This window comes from Crocodylus porosus, unplaced genomic scaffold, assembly GCF_001723895.1.
Source record: "Crocodylus porosus isolate Cpor-Errol unplaced genomic scaffold, CroPor_comp1, whole genome shotgun sequence".
Taxonomy (NCBI): Eukaryota; Metazoa; Chordata; order Crocodylia; family Crocodylidae; genus Crocodylus; species Crocodylus porosus.
Genome location: NW_017728949.1, coordinates 42108058 through 42128963, shown reverse-complemented (window position 1 = coordinate 42128963; position 20906 = coordinate 42108058). Strand labels below are relative to the sequence as shown.

The 20906-nt window shown below is 39.5% G+C and overlaps 1 protein-coding gene across 3 annotated transcripts in view; it reads left to right on the top strand.

The window, feature by feature from the left end:
- Positions 1–20906, top strand: part of RAPGEF4 (Rap guanine nucleotide exchange factor 4) — a 285020-nt gene that overhangs the window by 41286 nt on the left and 222828 nt on the right. For 2 of the 3 annotated variants that reach the window (XM_019554378.1, XM_019554377.1), the window contains exons 3-4: positions 1836–1924; positions 11594–11740. In XM_019554378.1, coding sequence (XP_019409923.1) covers positions 1836–1924; positions 11594–11740 — 236 coding nt within the window. Of the gene's footprint in view, positions 1–1835; positions 1925–11593; positions 11741–16507; positions 16822–20906 lie in introns of those variants that run through there. The other variant, XM_019554380.1, reaches the window with a different exon arrangement.

Genomic DNA, 20906 nt, shown 5'->3' with positions numbered 1-20906 from the left:
GTAGTGCTATCCAACATAGGACTGCCGAGCCTATAAGGATGCTGCAGGTTTTTCCTCCCAAGGTGGAGAACCTTGCATTTTTCGGTGTTAAGTGGCATTTCATTTTAATTGTGGAATAACACAGATATTGGGGATTTTTATTAGAGAATTTGTGATTTTTAAATGGAGAAAACCAGGATCCCTGGTAATCACACAAGTGCCAATGTTTTAATAGCCAAATGCTGCAGTTCTCGCACAGCCAAAACTGTGACTGACTGTAGTGGGCATTTTATTTGAGCTAGGACTGAAAGATTTGGCCCAGATGAAGTAAAAAAAAAAAAAAGATGATATGCAAAGCCAGCAAAAACATACAATGATAATAAACTTTGTGTAAATAAGGTAGATATATAATGCATATATAACATGAACATAATTTTGATTTGATGTTATTGATGTTAATAAAAATGGGGGAGGGTGGGGGGGTAGCACAGAATTTTTCCACAGACATATTGGCCAATTTTTTTTAAAGATTTGTGTGCCTTCCCTTCTTTTTCCATTCATAAAGTGGATTTGATTTTTTTTGTATATGCATATCGAATATACTTATTCATTTTCTTATGTATATGTTGTAAATTATTGTAAGCTAGCTATAGAAACAATATCAGTCTCTTTAAGCAGCTGTAACAAGTGATTAGCCATTTAAGGTGTCTCTTAACCATTTATTAATAGAACCTTAACATAAAGTATGACTGATCTTTCTGGAAAGGGAAATCAACAAGTGCTTTAAAGGTCTAAGGTACATAGAAATTAGGCCTGTGGGAAGTGGCTAGTATTCGCTTCAGATTTGGATTTGGCCAGTTCGGGGGATAGTGATTCGATTTGGTGATTCAAATCACTGTCACAAATTGGCAGAATCTCTGAATCAAACAGGCCCCATCCCCTCCCTGTCTGCTCTCCCAGGCCTGTCAATGGCTGCCTCTCCTGGCCCCAGTGTCCTGGCTCTTAAAAGGAAAAAAAAAAAGGCCCCACTACTAGCTCTTGCCAGGTGTGTGTGTGTGTGTGTGTGTGTGTGTGTGTGTGTGTGTGTGTGCGCGTGTGGGGTGGGGGTCAGGGGGGGCAATCCCTGCTGTCCCCAACTGCCCTGCACTGTGTGGGGGGCTCTGCCATGGGCCCCCAACCCCTGCCCGCTCTCCTGGCCCTGTCAATGTCTGCCCTGCCCTGGGATTAAAGCGCTGGGACACTAGAGTCAGGTGGGGGTTGGGGGCTTATGGAAGAGTGCCCCCACACAGCACAGGGCAGTGGGGTGCCATGGGGATTGCCTCCCCCACAACCTGGGGGCAGTTCAGAATTGACTTGGAGGTGTCGAATTGATTCATACCTTTATTGGTCTCCCAATTCAATTCAGAGGTTTGGGCACCAAATCTCCTCCATATTGAATCAGTACCCAAAGCTTCACACAGCCCTAATAGAAATGCAAATTCAGAAGGTCTCTGCCATTATGTGACGGGATATTTGGTAAGATGGACTTATTGTCTGACCCAGTAGATGGCAGGTCTTATGTTCTTTAGTTCCACTTAATTAGAAGAGCAATAAAAAGGGAAACAAAGCAGAAGGATGGCTAAAACAATGTATTTTACTACTTTTGTACCAATGTCCTGTGCATAGATATTCTGAAATCATATGCTGTAGTGTCATGAGTATTTTGTCTGTCTATAATATGATATAGTATAGCAAGTCCTGTGGTGCTAATTATCACTGCAGTAATACAGCAGTGTGGGCAGGGGGAGGGGAGGAACTTGTTGCTCTTGTTAGTTATTTTTACAGAACATTTTTTTGCTTATATTTTGCTTTTCTAGTATTTCGTCAGGGTGATATTGGAACAAATTGGTATGCTGTTTTGACAGGATCGCTGGATGTTAAAGTTTCAGATACAAGCAACCACCAGGTAAAAATGTTTCTTTAAAACAAGCCAGTTGTAAGGTGACAAGAAATGTTTTGAATTCTTTAAAGACTTGGGTAATGATGGCTTAGTTTTCATTGGTACTTTTTTTTTCTCCATCGCAAGCGTGTTGATTGTGTTAATGTTTCTCTCTTTTGTTCCCTTTGTCCTTTAGCCTTGTTGGAAGGAACCATGTTACTGATTTCAGGAAACTTAAAATTACTACTATGAAAAGTGTTCCGATTCTGAATATCAGACATGAGTCACTATGTTCTTTCATATGGTGATTTTTCATGGTATACAGGAACTTCATTATCTGAATTCCCTAGAAATCTTTATTTCCCAGCTAAAAAGGTTTTAACTGTAGCCGCAGTCAGTAATCCTAATAGTATAACTGCAGCCCTCACTTCAGAATAAGAACTCTCTTGTAGTCACATCAAAATGTTGGCATTGCTGGTGAGCTAGGCCTGAAACCGAGGAATAAAATATTTATAAGACAAGGAAGTAGGAGAGAAAGGAAAAAACTACTGCACTTAGTAAAATGTTAATAATTTGACATCCCTGGAAATTATTTTCAGTACATATACAAATGCGCTTGTTTTCCAGGAGGATGATTCACCAGAATGAGTTTTCTGCAGATTATGTCAAATGTTGTTGTAAAGGAGATGGTAGTCAGTTGGTCTGCATCTTCACTTGGAATAGAACAAGAAGAAATCAGCTAAATTTGCAAAAAGGAAGACTGAGGTTGGATATTGGGGAAAACTTTCTAATTATAGTGAAGCATTGGATCAATCTTTCTAAGAAGGCTGTAGAACCACTGTTAGGTATAGTCTAAGCATACACAATCCTGCCTCAGTGCAGAGGGGGCATGACTTTTCCATTTCCATTTCCATTTCCATTTCCATTTCCATTTCCATTTTGGCCCTAAATTTTTATGGCCTTATACAGATACTCAGTTTCTCTTGGGGAAGTTATGAGTGTACAGACATTCAGGCTTTTTCTCCCAGAATAAAAATGGCCCATCCAGTAGAAAAATAACCTGGGAACAACCCATGTTAAGTCAATCTCAGGGGAGTTTATCCTGGGATAGTGAATGTCTGTACATGCCATATGATTCCAGGATCATAGCAGTTATGATTTGGTATTGATGTTGTTCTCATTTCTGTTATTATCTTTAAAGGTGAACTGGAAAGCTGGTTAAAAACAAGCCAGTTTTTATAATGGCAGATCATTAATAGCATATGCACGTTAATATCAGCTATCTTGCTTTAAAATGCGATAATCAGTTAAATTTTACTTGGGGGTTGTCTACATGGCACAGATAGTGTGCAGTGATCTTGGGTTTTAATTTGCAGTACCCTAGCTACTTTCCATTAACTGTTCCTGGGCACTTTAAGTGTGCACTGAAAAGGCCTTTGGTGTAAGATAATTTATTCTACTTTTAAGTCGGTAAGTTACCTTGCACTTAGTGTGCTCCACAAGTTTTTGTGTCAGAAAGTAATGCTGACTAGCCAGTGGGCTGTAAATTCACACCCTAACTTACAGTTTACTGTCTTTCCATAGTGACAAGACCTTAGCTGCTACCAACTGAGCAAGTTTTACTATTTCTGTAATAATGATTGACCAAATGAGCATGCCGCCCTCTCACACTGTTGAAATACATTGTTCTTTGCTATATTTATAATATCAAATATTCTCCAGGTTGACTTAGTTTTAGTGAAATCACTGTTACAAGAGAGACCAATTTAAGATTCGATAGGTAAAATTTCTTTTCCCTTGTCTTGTGTAAATTGCTGTTTTACTACTTGCAAAACTATAATCTGTCACAAGAGGGCAGTACAAGGATACATAAGAAAGAAGATGGCTAATTTGAAAAGCTCATTCAGGTATTTAATCTGTCAATTTCTGGAGTTTTGATTGGAACAGATTCCTCTATTACTGGTAGTTCTGTTCCTGTGGGAGACAGACTTACACTAACTACTCTGAACCTCAGCAGCAATTTTACTTGCCATTAAAATGGGGTAAAAAATTACAATTCAGAGAAATTACAGTATTATGTCTCCAGTATATTTTGAGGGTGTATGGGCTGCTTTACACCAGTTGCTTAAGCACTATCTGTGTAAGTAAAGAAGGATAAACTGAAGAAGACATTGTTTGTGTTTCAATAGTAAATATAGCACCCTAGAAGGCACACAGGTGATCCTTTCTGTTCTCATTACTTACTTTTCTTTTTGGACAAAATAGTTGGAAATACCACATAGGTATTGTATGTGGGGTTTGAACATGGAGCTCAGTGAACGGTAAACAGAGACTTTCTTCGTTTGTGTCTAGTAGAATGAAAAAATTTAGATGACATTATGAAGCACACAAAAGGGAAGGGTTTCAAAGAGGAGAAAAATCCCAGGGTTGATTTTTTTCCTGGTGTTTTGGTAGCATTGCCATGCTACATGTTTAAGAAAGAGCTACTATTTTGGAATGAAGAATGTGTTTACATTGCAAGCTGCCATATAGCACTGAGATACGCAATCTAGGCTAGTTTGGGTGACAGCGGTGGTCTATCTGTGACAGCTCCCAAGCTCAGCATAGGCTAGTTTACTATGTTGAGAAGCAGGGTAAATCAGCCCACGCTGAACAATTTGTTGCTGTGCTTTGACTGCTCCTGGTACCTCCCCTAGCACAGGTACACCACAGTCCGTAGTGTCAGAAGAACCTTGGAGAAAATATGGATGTAATTTCTGTTAAACATAGATTATTCTGTCATTTGTAGATGCTTACAGTTACGTGCATTGTCTTTTGAACTTAACGTGCTGTCATGGAGCGGGGTCCTAGGAGCAGCCATTATCTCCCCTACCACCCCGTACCATGCCAAGTTTCCTTCAAACACTCTCAAAATTTTGCCCACCATGTCTTAAATATTAAAGGGAGGCTGCTTTTCATCCTCTTGGACATGGTTTTCTCCTGCTGGCACTCATCTTGTTCTTACAATGGGTTTCGGTGCACCCCAGCCTTATGGGCAATGCATGGCTTCAACCACCCCTGTACCACATCGCAAGCCTTGCTGATGTACCAGACGTTGTTTGGTCTGTCTTGCTCTCTGCACCCTCTCTCTGGCACTCGGGCCCTCCCCATCCCTTGTCTCTCAGCACACTCTCTGGCACTCTGGCTTTCCACAGCCTTGTCTCGCAACTGCGCCCCACAGGCGCCCTTGTCTCGCTGCCCCCTTGACTCTGGGGCTTATCTCACTGTCCCTTGGCTCTGGGTCTTCTCACTCTCAGGTGGGCTCAGGTGGCCATAGCCATGCCTAGCCCCAACTCTCCTCCTCGGGGTCTCGAGCCCCCGCAGGGCTCAGGCAGCCTTGGCCACACCTGGCCTCCAACTTTTCACTCCTCTTCTCTGGGGGCCGGGGTCAGTGCACCCCAAAATGCTGTGCCCTCTCTGGTGCCAGGGTACCTGCGCTACCATAGGTCCCCAGTGAGGCCTCCTCCAACCCTTAATAGCCTCACCCAAACCACCAGGTGTAAACAGCAAACATAAACTCAAGCCTCTTGGCTACAACATAAATTCAAGCCGCTTGGCTATAATATTAGTCCCACCACATCAGGGGTGCTCTATCCTTCCCCCAGTCTCACAGCTATACCTGCAGTCTAGTCTCTCCTCTTTAGTCAGCCTGGCAGAGCTCCTTCCTCTACAGCTGCTAGCAGGGAACTCCCTGCTTGGCCTCAGCCTTGGGGTTTATATAGGGGCCAGGCCCTGCCCCTTCCTGTCAGCTGACTTTTACTGGTTGCGCTGGCAACCTGCAGCTGGGCTCCTTACTTGCTGTTCCACAAGTAGTAGGCATCTCAATGCCTTGCTAGACACCTCCCCTCTTTATAGGAGAAGAGCACCGAGGTGCTTTGCGACACATGCATGTGAATTTCATATGCTTAAGAAGTGTGAAATATCAAAAACTGTCTCTGTAAGCCATCTGAGATTGGAACAAATGATTATGTACTTTGATGTATATTTTGCATAGGCTCCTGTGGCATATATGGAAGTAACCTAATTGCTGGGATTTGTATATAATTTAATTAGAAGCTAGAAAAGAAATAGTGCTTCTAAGAAAGGTATCTTAAACCAGATTACCTAGTCTAATATAAAGAGGCTAATCTCGACTGTTATTCATAATGGCCATATAGTATCAAATTGTAATTCTAATGTGGAGAATTACTGCCACTGTAGGTTGCCTGGAGAGACCTTTTTCTGTAGAAGTTTACATTTATTCTTGTGTGGATGGTATTATAGAAAAACTGCTTCATAATGAGAATGCTTTTCCTTAACTTTTGTCCTTCGGTTTCTCTGATATTAAAGTCTTGGCAGCAGATAAACTGAACTACCTGAAATAGTCCGTAAGCCATTGTGTTTACAACATGTAACCTTTTCAAACACACACTTATTTATTTTTCAGAATGGGTGTAAGAGTGATACACAGGCTGACCACATGGAAATCCTGGAAATCTAGGGCACCATCTGGGAAAACAGGGACACTGCCCCCACCCCTGCCCCCATTGCCTCCCCTTCCCTCCCCTCCCACTGTGCTCTTGCAGATCAGTGGGGGTAGGGCTGAATGCCTGCAAGGTGCTATGGACCTCTCCAGCTCCTGTCCAGACTGCATCCCATGACCCTGCATTTCCAAGGTGCCCATTATAATTCTTAACAGCCGGCCAGGACTAGCTTCTGAAATCCAGAGCTGTCCAGGACATATAGTCACCTTAGTGATGTAGAGTATCCAGAAGGGGTAGATGTGGAATTAAGATACAAGGGGTAGAGAAATGATTTTTTTTTTTTTTAACTCAGGGCATCCAAAATCACTTTTAGGTGCGAAAACGTTGAATAAATCCAACACATTAAGCAAAAATGCCCAGACCCTTAAAACTATTTCTGTTTTCTTTTTTTGTCTCATCTCCTCTATGTTTTTATCATTATCCTGAGTCATCTGGGATTTTAAAAGATTCCATGGGATTGTTCACAAAGCAAAGGTGTACTCACAGGAATAAAGCAATGCATTAGTTTGGACCCCATAACGGAATTAATAAAACACTTTTATCTTGTGTGACATTCCCACTAGGATGGGTACATGTTGACTGTACAAGTGCCCAGGAGACCTCCCTCGACTCACCTGCCATACCTTTTATCTTAAAAAAAAACAACTAAGGAGGGTTCAAAGATGATATGGGTGTCTCCATGAGCATACTCATGTAGTGGTGGGATCTTCCTGGGGCTCCTCCTCCCTTATACTCCGTCCACGTGCCAACCTCTGGTATAAAGATGATGGCGATCTGGAACTCAGTTGAATACTGTCAGTTACCCAAAGATCCCAAACTGTTTGGATGATGTTGTATCATGACTCAAGCACCTCACCTGCACTGTCAGATCACTGCTGGCTACTGCTGGGATGCTGTTGCTCAAGAAGAGTAAATTAATGGCATTCCAATTCTGGAAGAGAGCAGTCTTTTCAATATAATGCAGGAAAATAAAACAGTCAATCAGTTCAGTGGAAAAAAAAAAAGAAATCGTTAGTGTTAAAAAATTCATTTCCCCTTTCAAGAAAGTATCTGGGCACTGTTAATACCCGATGTGGCAAGTCCAGTCCCCTGAACTGGGGTCACCTTCTGAGTTTTGGCCACAGTCCGTGCCACCAGTTAATTCCCTAGAAACATTACACTCTCAAGAGCAGGAAAAAAAAGGAAAAAAAAAAACCTCAATAAAAGCAAACTACTCCTGAAAGTCCTTACTCCAGACCAAAGCCTTATGGTTCTGGCAGCCCTTCTTATAGAACTTCTCCTTCCAGGGTATGAATGTTGGGTGACACAGGTCTTCCTTACCCTGGAAGATTTGCATTGATGTGAGGCTGAAGACCCTTCCGATTCTCCAAGGGTCTTTATACAGGCCACAAAATTGGCTTTTAAAGTGGCTTGAATACCCTTTTGCACTGCTTTAATGGTGCGACAGATTACACTGTTGGAAGCCCAGTGGCAACCCATGCAGGCAGGCTCCACTGAAAGAAAAAAAAAGTGGCGAACCTGATCTTTATTTTTCTCTCTTTCTGGAGCCTGCCTGCCTGCCTGAGTTGCACAGGGGCTCGGTGCTTCCTTCCATGGCTGGGGAGGGGGGTGGTGCTTCCCTCTGTAGCTGCAGTGACCTCTGGGACTGCTGGGCTGGGTGCTTGTGGGCGGGTGCTGCCTGGGGGGCAGTGCTGCCACCTTAGAGGTAAGCACTGGGCCCTCCACAGCCCAGGGACCACTCGGCCCGCTGGTAGCTTGCCCTTCCCCTCCTCCCCCTGCCACCAGAGAGGCAGGTAAGGACCGGGCTTGACCCTTGTGTACATGCCACAGGGGTTTATGTTGACCTAAATTGAAGTGGTGATTTTAAAAACCCACCACTTTAATTTAGGGAGAATTAAACAAAAGTAAATCCCTGTGGTGTGTACAAGCAGCCCAGGATGGAGAAACAAACCTCTTGTGTGGTGGATCCAATGCTGTCTGGGCTACACTGCCTCTCTCCCTCTGGCCAGCTCGACTTCTACTTTTATGATGCTGCTACATTGCAGCAGTGTGATGCCAGCTTCTGTGTGCCCCCAGCTCTGCAGGGAGCACAGTTTGATAAACTGCTGCAGCAGCACAGTGGGCTGCTCTGGTTCCCATGGCTCTCTGCCTGCAGGTGAGTTACTGGGGAAGAGACCAACCTTACTCTAGCTGCCCACCCTGATTCTGAGGGCTCTCCCCAGCTGGGATTGTCTTGGTCCTGTGCTACATCCTGTGTATATGAAACTGCCTCTCCTTGGTTACAAAAACTGTACAGCCATATTTTGAAAATGTAAAATTTCACAAGTGGGGGAGGAGCGTACATTGAGTATATCTGTTGTGAGATGGTTGAAGTTTGATCCTGAAGAGTTCTACAGAATGTTATTACAGCTCTCCAATAAACTTTTCCTTTAAACAGCAGCTATTCCATGTCATACATATTGAACCTGTAGTGAATCTAAATATGCAAGCAATTTATATCTGAACTCTCTACCATTTCACAATGATTGCAGAGAATGTACAACAATAGAAACAAATCTTTTCAAGTCCTTAATGCATTGTTTTAAATAGCTGTGACCCTTAGCTGGTTCCCAGCAGCTAGGACCCCTGCTGCTTCAGGGATTCAGAGGGGAACAGCAGCTTGAACAGATAGCCACCAGTAGTCCTCGTAAAGGTAGTCTGCATTGAACAGCAGGAGATCCTTGAATATAAGGTTAACAGTCCTAATAGGAAACACACACCTGATTCCCCAGATGGGAGATATGTAAACAGGGAGCAGAAAGAAAATAGGACTATAAAGTCTTGAAGGAATAAAATGGGTTTGCCCCCTAACTGGCTGACAGAAACTGCACCTGGGGGAAAAGAAAGGATGTCTGGAAAAAAGTGTGAAAAAGCTTTCCCTGGATAGAAGCATGGACTTTTCTTTAATGAACCAAAGATCACTCAAGCTCCTTGACCTAAAAACCCATAGTGTTAATTTATTTCTGCAATTGAAAAGTCTCTTAGAAAGTGATTCCTTAACAAACACATTTCCCTTTTTAATCTTCATCTGTTCTCTTTTTAAAAATACTTTTTGTGTGTATGTTAAAAAGCAAAAGTGAGGTGGGGAGTGGGGAAAGAAAGTAATAAATGTCAAATCTGCTCAATATTTGTCTCATTGGAAAATTTCAATTTCTTCCATAGTGTGAATTTATTTTTTTCAATCAGCATAGAACAGAGATCATGTATCTAATAAATCAGGATGAGAATAATGTATCATAAGCCTTGAGATCAAAATGTGGTTGATCAATGAGGGCATTTTTTTGTAGCCCATTTGAGTGCTTTCCATGGTAACAGTAGAATATTTACTGGTTTTAAGTACAGATTTGTCTAGACAACCTTGTCTCTGGGTATGTTGTTGCCGTGCATACACTCATATGCTTCTTTTGTTTCAAACTGTGCCTACTCACATTTGCCTCCCTGTAGAAATTTATTACTGCCAGTTGTTAAATTCTTCCTAGATCCTTAATTCTTTTCCAAGACATTATTGATTTTATTTTCCTGAACACATAATTTTATATGGTAATATCTGTGCTAAAGCAATTTGCCATGGTTCAGAGAACTATACTATTATGGACGTTTGTCTTTGTAATGTGATTACAAAGCTACTAACTTGATCTTAATAACATTTGCCTATTATCACGTATTAGATGCATGAAAGGAAAACAATGCCATTTTAAGTACAGAAAATGATGTTGAAATATGCTGGTGCATCTCTGCTGGTTTATCAGCTGTGAGCAAATAGTAGAGGGGATGACAGAAATTGTTGCTTTTATGTTTGTGGCCATATTATGAATCTCAAATTTTAGAATGAAACCAAGTCATATTGCTAATGTTGTAGAAAGTTAAATGAGGTTATGTTTTCTGTGTCCTTATGAATTTTTCAGAGTAAATTACAATACATATATGTTTATTATCAGATTATTGCATTTCTGTCAAATTCCCTATACATATCACATAAAAATTCATTTGTGCTCTTACTGTTTTTAATGATTATTTTAAAAATGACTCCAGAACAAAGTCAGTAATTAAGGCCCCAATCAGGAAGATATTTAAGCATATGTTCAACTATAAGTGTTTGAGTAGTCATTGAATTAATTAGTTGTGCGCTCAAAGTTAGGCTGGTATTTAGGTACATAGCTGAATCAAAGTTTTAATATCTAGTAGTCTTCTTTTGTTTTCCTGCAGTAGAATATAACTTATTTCAGAACTGTCTTAGAGGAAATGATAGATAAGGGGATTAGATTATCAATGCCTTTCACCACAAGGCCCTGATGCTACAGTGAGATCCGTTTGAGTGGATCCTGATAGTTATGTGGAACCTACTGAAGTGGAACTTGCTGCAAGTGGGGATCATAATTATTATTCTCAATCCATTCCAAGTTGTTCTTAATTTAAGGGAGTTACCTCTAAAATGCCTGATCTGTGTGAAATGATTTTATGCTTTTAGTCCAGTTCTTCATGGACAAGCATTCATTAACAATTGACAGCTTTCCTAGCAGTCTCAATAGAAATACCAAGAATTGATTTGGATTAGAGAATGCAATGCATTCAGACCTTGAGTAGATGACATATATTAAAACCAAAAGGATACAAAACCTTTGTTATTGAAAAGTGATTTTATTCAGAAAAAATAGCTGGCAAATTTTCCTTCTGTTCACAGCAGCCTAAAAATAGGGCAGAATTTATATTCTAAGATTGTCTTTCCTCCGCCAGTTATTATCTGATCATCCCTGTCATTTGTAAAGGATCTCAATGTTCAACACCTTTAAAAGATACATGGCCAGAGGTCAGGACTTCCTTCTAAAGGTGGCAGTGACTCCTGTTCTCTCTACTGTATAGCAAGGCTGACAAAAGAGAAAAACAGAAATTCTAACTCATTCCCATATTTATGATCTCTGTGCCACTAGACTATCAGTAATTGAAAAATCAGTACCAAAAAAAGAGTGAAAATCTTCATCTTAAAGTCTTAAGTGTCTTTAAGGCTGTGGCATGTTTAATGGTTATGTGCCACAAAATTACAGATCACTACAAAATCCAAATACTTAATATAATCTTTTTATTCTTTTATTCAAAGGATGCTGTGACGATATGTACATTGGGGATAGGAACTGCTTTTGGGGAGTCCATTCTTGATAACACACCTCGCCATGCTACTATTGTTACCAGGGAGTATAGTGAGCTCCTTCGAATTGAGCAGAAGGACTTCAAAACACTTTGGGAGGTAAAGTCAAAAGATTTATTAAACAATTAACATAATTAGATAAATGTATAAGTGAACTTGTAGTACAATGACACTATAATTGAGTGTGAACAAATTCAGTGTTAGCAGAGTTACAAAATGTCATTGTTTTTAATTATTCTGGAGAGTTAGTGCATTCTGGAGGGGTTTTTTTACTATTTTATTGTCCACAAGATTGTACAACATCGTTATTTTTCTTAAAAGGCCTTTTTTTATCTTGAGAACTTTGCATGAGAGCTTACTTCATAAAAGCATAATTCTGGAACAAATAACTTTCTGACATTTGTTTTGAAATTGACCTTATTTAGTTGTTTACTTGCTCACTTATTTACTAAAATAAAAACAATTCAGATTAAATTTATTTATTTGTGTCCAGATGTTGTTTTGTTAGCTTTTTACTAGCTTTTGATACCAGCTATTCAAGAAGAGCCTCATCTCACTGACCTTTTATATTTTCCATTACAGGTAATCCCTGCTTAATGCTGTTTCACTTAGTGCTATTTCTTTATAATGCTCATTTTAAATTGATACCTGATTCCACTTAGTGCACAACGATTTTTATTATAATGCTTGCGGTTGCCATCTTGAGTCATTAAAAACACTTGCAGTCGCTGTCTTGGATCATCAAAAACTTTTGGTTTTGCTTAATGCTTGTTTCACTTAACACTTGGTTTTTCAGGAACCAATTAAGAGTGCTAAGCAGGGTTGCCTGTATTTCATTCAGTGGGAAATAGAATTAAAATAATCTAAAAGTAACTTCATAATTTGGCATATTTATTACATGTGCCAAGTTCCCCAAAGCTTTCCTTCTGGTTGAATGTACTGTTAAGTTGGTTAAGGCAGTATTCTGCTGTGTCATTCATTTATTACTATTCATAGCTGGCAGGCTTTTACTAGAAGCAAGAAAGATTTGCACTTTACAGACCAACTAAATCAGAGATGTGTAGCATAATTTTTGTGAGCCCAAGCTTACCTCATCAGATGCTGTGAATCTTATCAGAGTTTTATCTATCATACCTGAATTTTTGTAAGATTTGAAAGTTGACTTGAAAAATATGGGCATTTGGAAAGTCCTATTTAGATTTTGTCCACACTGTAGCCTGTGGAAAAGTGACCTATAAAAGTGATTCATATGAGGAACTCCTGTTGTGTTAACTGGGATCTATGTAGGATATCAGAATGAATCCTAAAGATCTACTAGTAATATTTTAGGCAATGGTTGTTGTTTGTAGTCTCCTTGACAGGGGAAGTGGGGAATGAGGAGTTGGGTTTTGGGGAGTTTCTTTTTCCCCCAAGATCCATGTTAACCAAGCACTTGTTGTCTTGCAGAGAGATGCCTGACATTATGTCTGATGGCATTTGTTATAAATAGGTTTTCAGAAAAATTCACCAATGAAATTGCAAACTATTAATCTTACATAAATACTGTGCCCTAAGCCCTAAGCAGGGTTTCTATTGTAGCAGCAGGGCCAAGGAGTATCCAGGGAACCTATTGAAATTTGTTGAATATGCTGATAGCGGTAGATTTTTTTTCATTAGTTGTCCTGCCATAACTCAGAGCAGGTTTTAGCCCAATGTGTATGGCTCAAATAGAGTCGAGGTAAAACTGTAAGCTTTGGCTATGCTGTAAGTTTCTTCTCCCCTACAGTTAAAATTTCATGCCTGAATATGATGGTGTCCCAGTCATGTCATAACTGCTGATTTAATCTGGCAAAAGCAAAAGGAAAATCTTGTGTAAAATGTAAATGGAACCTTAGATACTAATGAAGAAAGGGAACAGATCTAACCTTAGGTTTTGTCTGTTAAAAATCCTTTTATTTCACCTTTAACTAGGGGCAGAGGGGGTTGTCTCTAGTAATTTCCCTGCTATACTCGCACAGACATTTTTCTCTTTTTTCAGAACAATGAAAAAGAAATCTTTAGCATGTGTTTCCTTTTTGCTTCCTGAATGTTCCATAATTTTTAATGTATACTTTTGTATCTGAAGGTGCATACACCAGAAAATTATGAAGTTGCTTTTAACTATTTTCCCCTCCGTCTATACTTGCCTAAATGGTTAATACATTGTCTACAACCAAGTTGTTTGTAAAAAGAAAACTGTTTCAGTAACAGCCATTCAATAATGTGTGGTAACTACCATAAAGGAAGAAGTGTCTTGGGAGTTCCTGCACACACTTTTCAGTGTTTTTCTGTCTTTATGAAATTTTACATTGAAGCATATTGAACATACTGCAGGTGTCAGTAAGAGACTATAAGCTTGACTTTGAGGTATTTGCTTGCTGTGCACTTTGCAACCAGCTTCATCCTGAATCTTTCTGAAATCTCTCTTGGGGGAAAACATTTCTGAACTTTTAACAATGATGTTGAAAAAAACTTAGCAGTAGCTTTGATGGCTAATTCAGGTTGAATTAGCCAGGCTAGAATAGAGTATTTGGTTTCTGCAAGGCAGCTTCTGTTTTTTTGCACTTTGCACATATGTAACACCTAAAGCATAGAAATATTCTTTAGAAAAAGTTTAGAGTCAAAAGAGACAGCTTAATTATGAAAATTCTCAGGAAACCTATGGAGAGAAGTAATATTATATTACTATTATAGTGGACATACACATATCTTTAATAAGTTGCAGGATATATGTTGCTGGGACCTTTTTTTCCTTAAGATCAGTCAAGATTTGCTTGGTGAAAGCAGACTTAGGAAAATCTGTTTTGACAGAATATAAACCATACCATTCACTTAGTTTTCATCTCTGTTTTTATTAAATATAGCCAAGAATGGCCCACAGGGATTAATTTTCAGTGGTATCCTGGGGAAGAAAAGAAGAGATGACAATGTCCACATCATTACAACAAATGTATGCAGGAAATTAATATTAAAACCCATAACCTACAATTTTCAGCTCTCCAGATAATGAGAATTTAAATCCAGCATAACTCGTAGGTTTTCACACAAATAATTCCAAAACGATATAGCTCTGCAGGTTTAGGACAAAACTAAATCCAACTACACATTTAGGAATCTTAAAACTGTTACTGTTTGTTCTCAGCTTGATTATTTCTGATTAATAGTAACAGCTGTAAAAATAGAATTTATATATGGCTACTATTCAGTTAATGGGAAGATCACTCTTAACACCTGCTCTCAGCAGAGTTCCTATGAGACTTCCGAGATCCTGTGATTGATAATTTTTTAGCTTGGAATCTAGTGAAATCCTTGAGACTTAAAGTCCTCTTTGCTTTTATGGTCGTGGACCTTATTTGGATAAATGAACCAGTGCCATGTCAATATTTGGTGTCTAAAGTTAGTCTGAAGAGTAATGCTGAGAGCTGTAGACTGTAGGCTTTTTGCTTTCCAGTGGCTTGTTAAGTCTGAAACTTACAGTTTGAAAGTGTAAGTTTGGGAGCAAAATATGAAAAATCATTTTTCTTCAACATCAGAGACACAGGCAGTCTTGTTTCAAGTAAAGACTATTACATTTTCCATTAATACTTTTCATGAAATTTTCAGTATGAATAATAAAGCTAAATTGTAGGGATAGGATGAAAGAAGTTAGAACTACATACTCTTTTTAACAAGTTCAAGAAAGAATTGTAAAATCTTTATAAGGTCACTCTCTGGTGCCAGTTTTGAACTGCAATCAGGACTACCTTCTTAGACTTCTCTTTGCATATTGTTTAAATCATATTGTAAATTATAAACTCGTATAAAGTAGCATGACTGAAGGAAACAAAATTATTGATATTTTATAATCTGTGTTTGTATCCCAGAAGACGCATCATTTGGTAAAATATTTTATATATACTTGAGTCAATAAAACTGCTTAAGTTGTATACTGTAGACCCTGCAAATTTACCCCTGGGGAAAAAAAAGAAATTGCTACTTCTATGTAGCCTCTTTTCTTTTATTCTCTTTTTTCCTCCCTGAATTTTATAGATTTTGTGTATGTGATAACACTGTGGTTCAACTACCTATGCTTAGACAGAAGCAGGTTATTGCATTCCTTGTGAAAAATATTCTTTGAGAAAAATAAGATATTTGCTCTGCCATTTACATAGGGATAGGCTTTTCTGTGACCTCCATTTTTAACATTCAAGGAAAAAGCGAGTCAAAACAAATGATATTGTCCTGATAACAGCAATTACCAGTGAAAATGGTCTAGTCTTTTCCCTAATGACTATGTCTGTTGAAGCAGCACCCTGTTCATGAACATCTGCTCGGCCTCAGAGAGTGCTCATCCTTGGAGATATCTAGTTTTACCCCACCAGCTGCTGTAGCAGATTGTAGAAGATGAAATCTCTGTTTAAGTTCTTTGTCAGGGAATAATGCACAGTTCCCTGTGAGAAGCTCTATAACAAGACAGAAATCACTAGTGTATCTTGCCTTTATGCACTGAATTATCTTTGGCTTTACTCTCCAAAGTATATTAATGCAGTGTAAATTCTGCATTTGATAACATATTAGTCACTTCATAGCACCATAGACTTGTGTGGTGCTTTATAAACATATAGTAGGACATATTCCCTGTGTCAAAAAGAATTCGATTTTCTTTTTTTTTTTTTGGCATCAGGAAGTTAAAACAGAGCTGACTGCATGACCCTGAAAACTGTTTTAAAGGACCAAGAAAACCACACTGAAAAATAACATAAAAACAGAGATTGTGTACTAGGAACTCTGGTCATGCACATCCTGTTGGTCACTAGCACACCTCCCCCTGCAATGTTCTGACTCTTTTAAACAGACTACGAGAGAAATAAATTCATTTGTTTAGTGTATCTGTCATATGAGCTCTCGCAATTTTATCCTTAATCTTTGTCTTTTCATGCGGTTGTAAACCCAGACAGGAAAAGAGTGAATCTGCAGGGAGGTGACTTATTTTTAGAGGTTTTCCTTTCTATGGTGGATTGCTCAAGCTTCCTTGGATAACATACAAACAACCAGTTTCCTCCTCTGTGGATAAGATAATGTTACTAGTCACTATACATGTCCTGAGAAGCATTTGATCATAACAAAATGAAGAGCAGATCTTACTTGGGTGTGCAGTGAGAGAGAGACCTGGCCTCAACAAGGTCAGGATGAATATTTGTTTTATATATAATGAACTAGTAAAAAATAGAACCTCTGTGAAAATATGGGAGTTTGCAAATACCTGCAGTGGTAGTTTGTTTAAGAAATATAAATACTAACTTGTTCAGTGACTTCAGTGTTGTATAGCAATAGATGTGAACTTCTTGAAAGTGTTGTTTAGATTCTTAATCAGATTAAATGCTGTTGCTCTCAGTGCATATGTACATAATTTCTGTCTGTCTTTCCTAAGGCATTTTAATGTGCTATGCATCTTAGCATGTAGGTGTCAGTGCTTATAACAGAATACTTTTTTTTACCACCTGATCAACAAGGCAATGGTCCTGACTGTTATCCATTTGATCATGTGTCTTAAATTAAATAGTTATCGAAGAAGCACTGTGCTATTAAATTGCCTGTATGCATTTTAGAATGAAATACAGTAGACAGCATTTCTGAGAGGTAGGATTTTGCTTTCCTCTGGATAAATGGACAGCATACATTACATATTAGTATAGAAGAAACTCCTTTTTTTTCTCTCTGAATACTGCTACTTGTATAAGGAGTATAAAGAATCTCATGTCAGTGTCAGCACTTTCTAGTTCACCTTTTCACCATTGAGTCTTGCATACTAGGAATGTCTTGCAGTTTATTTGAGAGAAAGATTAAACTTGATACAAGAAATGAAATGCTGAAATAAAAATTCAAGAGAAAAATCAGTTTCTAGTACAACCACCTATATTATATAATTGGTTTATGGTATACTGCTTTGTCCATTTATCACTCAGTAATCAATTGCAGAAATCTTTGCTATGATTTACTTAGTTTTCCCTGAAGAAGAACAGTGATGATATAAAACTGTATAGTTAATAAAGTGAAGAATATTTAGCTTTATGGGATGATCATATGATTTGACATACTATAGTGTTTTGAGACCCACAGAAGTAAAAAATATGGTTATGGAATATTCAGCTGTCTGTAATTACTTAATGTCATACTCTTCACTGACTCCTCAAACTGGACCTATGTAGATCTTATCTCTAATGTAGTTTTATTTGAGAAATATAAAGGGGAACTGGTTATAATAGCTTGCCTTTAGAACTGAAGCTGAAATACTCTACTTATATTAAGCTATCTGAATATAATCATGTTGTTAGACAGAAGAAGAAATGTTCACTATTACAACGCAGAAAGCATGGTACAGAAGAACAAAAAAACAGAAACACAGGTATGTGGAATCTATTGCCTCATGCAGTCTGGAAATACGCGCTTGGCAATGAGATGTGAGTGTGAAGGAACAGGGCTAGTGAGAGATGTTGAGAAATATAGCAGATAGGATACTTCTTGCTGAAGTAACATATGAAAGAAGAAATTCAGAGCATACACTAAGTATGTAAGTAAGTAAGATGACAGTAAACACAGATTTGGCAGAAAGTTGCAAAGCTTCTTAAGCAGCCAACATCCTACCTTCATATCCCATGCTTTACTCATTTTCATGCTTTACCAACATTTACAGGGAAAGCTTCTAAACTACTTATTTACTGTTAAATATGACAGGGTCTGCTCTTAATTATGCTGATGTAAATCCAACACAACTCCAGCAATTACACAGTATTTACAGAGGTGTATCTGTGATCAGAAACTTGTCTTTGGTGGGGGGTGACATTATACTGGTTTTGCCTGTCCTTGCAGTATGTTTTTAGTTATTTGTTTTTTCTTAGTTTCAAACAAAAGTTTTGCATATTGATAAATAATTCTGTGTCTGGTAAAACATATAAATTAATATAGAACATACTTCTAGTTCTCATAGGCAAACTAAAGATTCCAGCCAAAAAACAACCGCAACAAACTGCTCACCCCTGCCCCTGAGTTGCGCTTTTCCAACCCCTCACCATGGGCTATTTTTAGCTTCCCTGACCTCTCCTCCCACCCCCAGACAGATAATCCCCCCGCAGACCAATTGGCCCCTCCAAATTGGCCCCAAACCTCCACCCCTGAGCCCGCAAACCATCCCCAGTGCTGGTTTTACAGGTGTTCACTAGTGCTGGGAGTCTGATTGAAGTAAGTTGGGATGGGGGTTGGTCTGCAGGGGGATTTGTTCATCTGGGGGTAGGGTGGGGTTGGGGAGCTAAGAATAGCCCCTGGCTGGGGGGTAGAGAACCCCCTGATCCCACCAACAGCCCCCCCAGGCCCCACCAAACCCCCTGAGAAGCCACTAGCTCTGATCCTGTCAACCCCCCTGCAAACCCTGCTGGTCTGCCAATTCTGCCCTCCATGGTGCCACTAGCCCCCTGATTTCTTTTTTACCCTTCCCCTTCCTCTGACTTATCTTAGATGGGGCTCCTGGCACGTATTTAATTACTGGGTTAGATGGGACCACCATTTTTGACCTGATCTAACCTTCTGAACTTCTAAGTGTAATGTCTGTATGCACTGTAACAGGAAGCCTGGGGCTTCTGTTATTTTAAGAGGTAGAAGCAGTGATAGACAGTGCTTGGAGAGACAAACAAAGGCTAGCTGAAAAGAAATAAGCAGCTAGAGGCTAGAAGCTGAGAGTGCTCATTGATGTGCTGGTAGCACAACAATTGTACAATAGGGCAGAGTACAGCTGCAAGTTACCTGAATGAAGTAGGCAGAGTTGGAGCAGCATATAAGCCAGGGCTTGAGCCAGGGAAGCCAGACTGGCTTTGCAAGCCAGAGGGGGAAGAACTCTGCAGCAAGCCAGCTGTGACTGAACTACTGCCTAGGATCCTGCTATGCTTGGGAACAACACATATGAAGCTGAGAGCTTGCAGGGAATGGGACCCAGGATGAGTAGGGTTTTGTTAAATAACCAGTGTGTTGAGAGTCTTAGTTGTGACCAGAGTGTTTACACTTTTCATTCAGGTTATAGCCAGTGGGTTTGCTCTTTCATTATCATTAGAACTGGTGGTGAGTGGGATAGGCTTAAGGCACAGAAACAGGGCTAGAGAGCCACAGCTGAGACAGGAGCAGAGCTTGGAGCCCGGGGCTTGGAACCCGGTGGGGCAGAGATAAGAGCCTAATATGATGGTAGAACAAGTCTGCAGCTGAAGAAGCCAGGCCCAGTGTAGTGGGCCTAGGCCTAAGGGACCAGCCAGAGCAGTGGGGAAGGGGCCAGAAAAGCTGAAGCCCCAACAAGGGAGTGGAGGCCTAAGGTGGTCTGGGGTGTGACAGCTCTCCCTGGTGCACTGGCCTGCTTCCAGCACCCATAGTTTTCTTAGAGTTCATAAAAACTGTGTGAAGGCTTGCCTCATGCACTACTATGAATATATTTACAGTTATTTTGCTTGAGAACTGGTCTGGCATTCTCTCTCACTGTCTTTTACTTTAGTTACATTTTAGGTGTTTAGTTTTTGTTCACAGTCATGAACCTGCCATTTTGTCATATCTTATTAACAAACTGAAGTGAGGTCTGGTGAGTTCTTGAATGGGAGACATTTCAGGAAATGCTACCATGCGTTCCAAAGTGGTTCAAGAATTTTCCCCTATGAGATGTTAGCAAGCTAGTAGTGTATTATAGTAAGGAGGCCCAAACGCAAACTACTGTCATTAAAACTCACTTGGGACTTTTGAAAGAATGGGCAAATAGTATTCAGTCCATCCTGCTATTTTCATTATGATGTATGCCTCACATGTAAGAAAACAGCTGTGTTTCACATAAAACACTTTTTTATGACACCGTACCTTCCTCTATGAGGACCTTTACTGATCATTAATGATAAGTGAGACCACTGATTTAGAATTTCTACTGCAGTGATTCAGTTGAAATTTTTTATTGGCTGATAGTGTAAGACTGTATTCTAAACTAGCTTTGTAGATGCTTCCAATATTTACCAAGATCCGTTAGTTTCCAGATAATGGCATTAAGTTCAATAAGGTCATAATCTGTAGTTTGCTCTGTTTCAGTTAATATGCTGTGTCCTTGTGTATGATATCCAATGTTGTTATGCAAATGCAATTTATTAAAAAAACAAGCTCCAGCTGCTTTAAATCCACTGAATTTCTCTTCCTTTATTCAGGGTTGCTTCATTTCTGGCAGTGGTGCTCAATAAGTCTGTGCAAAGCAGCA